This window comes from Austrofundulus limnaeus, unplaced genomic scaffold, assembly GCF_001266775.1.
Source record: "Austrofundulus limnaeus strain Quisiro unplaced genomic scaffold, Austrofundulus_limnaeus-1.0 Scaffold161, whole genome shotgun sequence".
NCBI classification, from domain to species: Eukaryota; Metazoa; Chordata; class Actinopteri; order Cyprinodontiformes; family Rivulidae; genus Austrofundulus; species Austrofundulus limnaeus.
The window spans coordinates 182,693-184,325 of record NW_013952563.1 but is presented as its reverse complement, the minus strand read 5'-3'; the positions used below and the strand labels follow the sequence as shown (position 1 = coordinate 184,325).

General features: G+C 35.2%; 1 protein-coding gene across 1 annotated transcript in view; it reads left to right on the top strand.

Moving 5' to 3' along the window:
* The window catches only part of LOC106523607 (multiple PDZ domain protein), a gene marked incomplete at its 3' end in the record, with an annotated part of 36,217 nt that overhangs the window by 30,927 nt on the left and 3,657 nt on the right, over positions 1-1,633 (top strand). Inside the window, 1 exon segment of the mRNA XM_014017092.1 lies at positions 228-307. Within this exon segment, the coding sequence (XP_013872546.1) occupies positions 228-307 (80 nt within the window).

Below are 1,633 nucleotides of genomic sequence, written 5' to 3'. Positions count from 1 at the left end.
CTATAATTTATTTTTAATACGCCAGTTATATATTTATACATTTATTTCCAATAATGATAGGTTTGGTCCTCCATATGTGACATGCAGTATCTTCATAAAGACAATTAATTTAAATAGTGAATTGCGGAACTCGTCCTCTACGTCCATAACCATCACTGCCTTACCCCACTGGTATTGTTGACGTATTTTGTTTCTGTTTTTGTTTTGTTTTGTTTTGTTTTCTACAGGAGAGAATTTGCAGAGCTGATGGAGAAATATGGCTCCAACAGCAGCACAGGATCAACGCGCAATTCCCCCATCCAGCAAGGTAGATTGGTCCAAACTGTCTCAGACTGTCATGTTTTTGTCATGTTTAAATACACAGATTCTCATCACAAAAACACGAACAACGTTCATCCCATCAGTACCACAGAGGCCATCATGGGACATGGTAGAAATCTATTTTAAAGTAGAATCAATTGCATACACTTACCAAAACTGGTTCTTATGACCTTAAATTTGACTTTTACCTATAGACGTCTGGGTTCTCTACAGAGGAACAAAACAATAGACCGTTTTTAGTTATCCACTGAGCATCTTTCAAGAGCTTTTCGAGGCGTCACTCTGTTCTAGAGTGCAGGAAGCCTGAAGGCTGGATGRAGTAAGTTGGCCGTAAAAAATGACTTCAGACAAGTGCACTTGTCCATCACACAATTAAACATCTGCCATGAAAGAGGCAGCCAGCTGCTGCAGATTTGTTCAGACAGAACTTCAGTAGTTTCTGCATTCTGTGTAGAATCATACTTATTGTGTTGTTCCAGATTAAACTGTTAAAAGACAGCGTACATAACTTATACCAGTTTGTTAGGCTTGTCTTCCACTGGACACATAAAACAACTATTTTTTAGGATTTTTGTCATCAAATGACAAAAGACTGAACTTGTTACTATTATSTTTCAATAAAATATCTGGGAGGTTTTGTGCTAATTTCATGTTTATTTTGAAACTCTGAAAATCCAGAGGCAACAGGTGTAAAGAAGCATTTGATAAATGTTAAACAAACAAAACATGGCTAACTTAGAAACATCTTTGTACTATTTAAAAAATTTTTAAAAATATGTCTACAAAGCAAGTTGAAAATGCAGCATCTACAACTTCCACACAGATTTTACTTTGATCGTGATGACAGCAAATGAAACAGATGTTAACCCAAACAATGAATTTTGGATATTATTTTGTGCTTAGAGTCACTTCTGTTTAAGAAATGGTTGACAGGGTTGCATTCAACGGGAGTCACAGAGCTTCAGCTAATTGATGAGACCTTGTATTTACTTCTGTCTAAAACAAAAAYGTTCTCAAAACTAATTTCATTCACTGTGTCCAAAAATTTCTCAAAACTATATTGTCTCCATTTTTCAATAAAAAAACATGGAATACTAGAGATTTTACACTTTTGCTAAGTTTAGCTGAAGAAGTTAAATGAAGCTAAATAGTAGCTGAAACGTCAATGTAACAAAAAGGCTAGATAAAACCTAGCTAAAGGCAGCAAAATGGTACCTACAGCGGGTAAAATAAGTATTGAACACGTCAACATTTTTCTCAGTAAATATATTACACTAGAGGTGCTAATGACATGAAATTTTCACCAGATGTC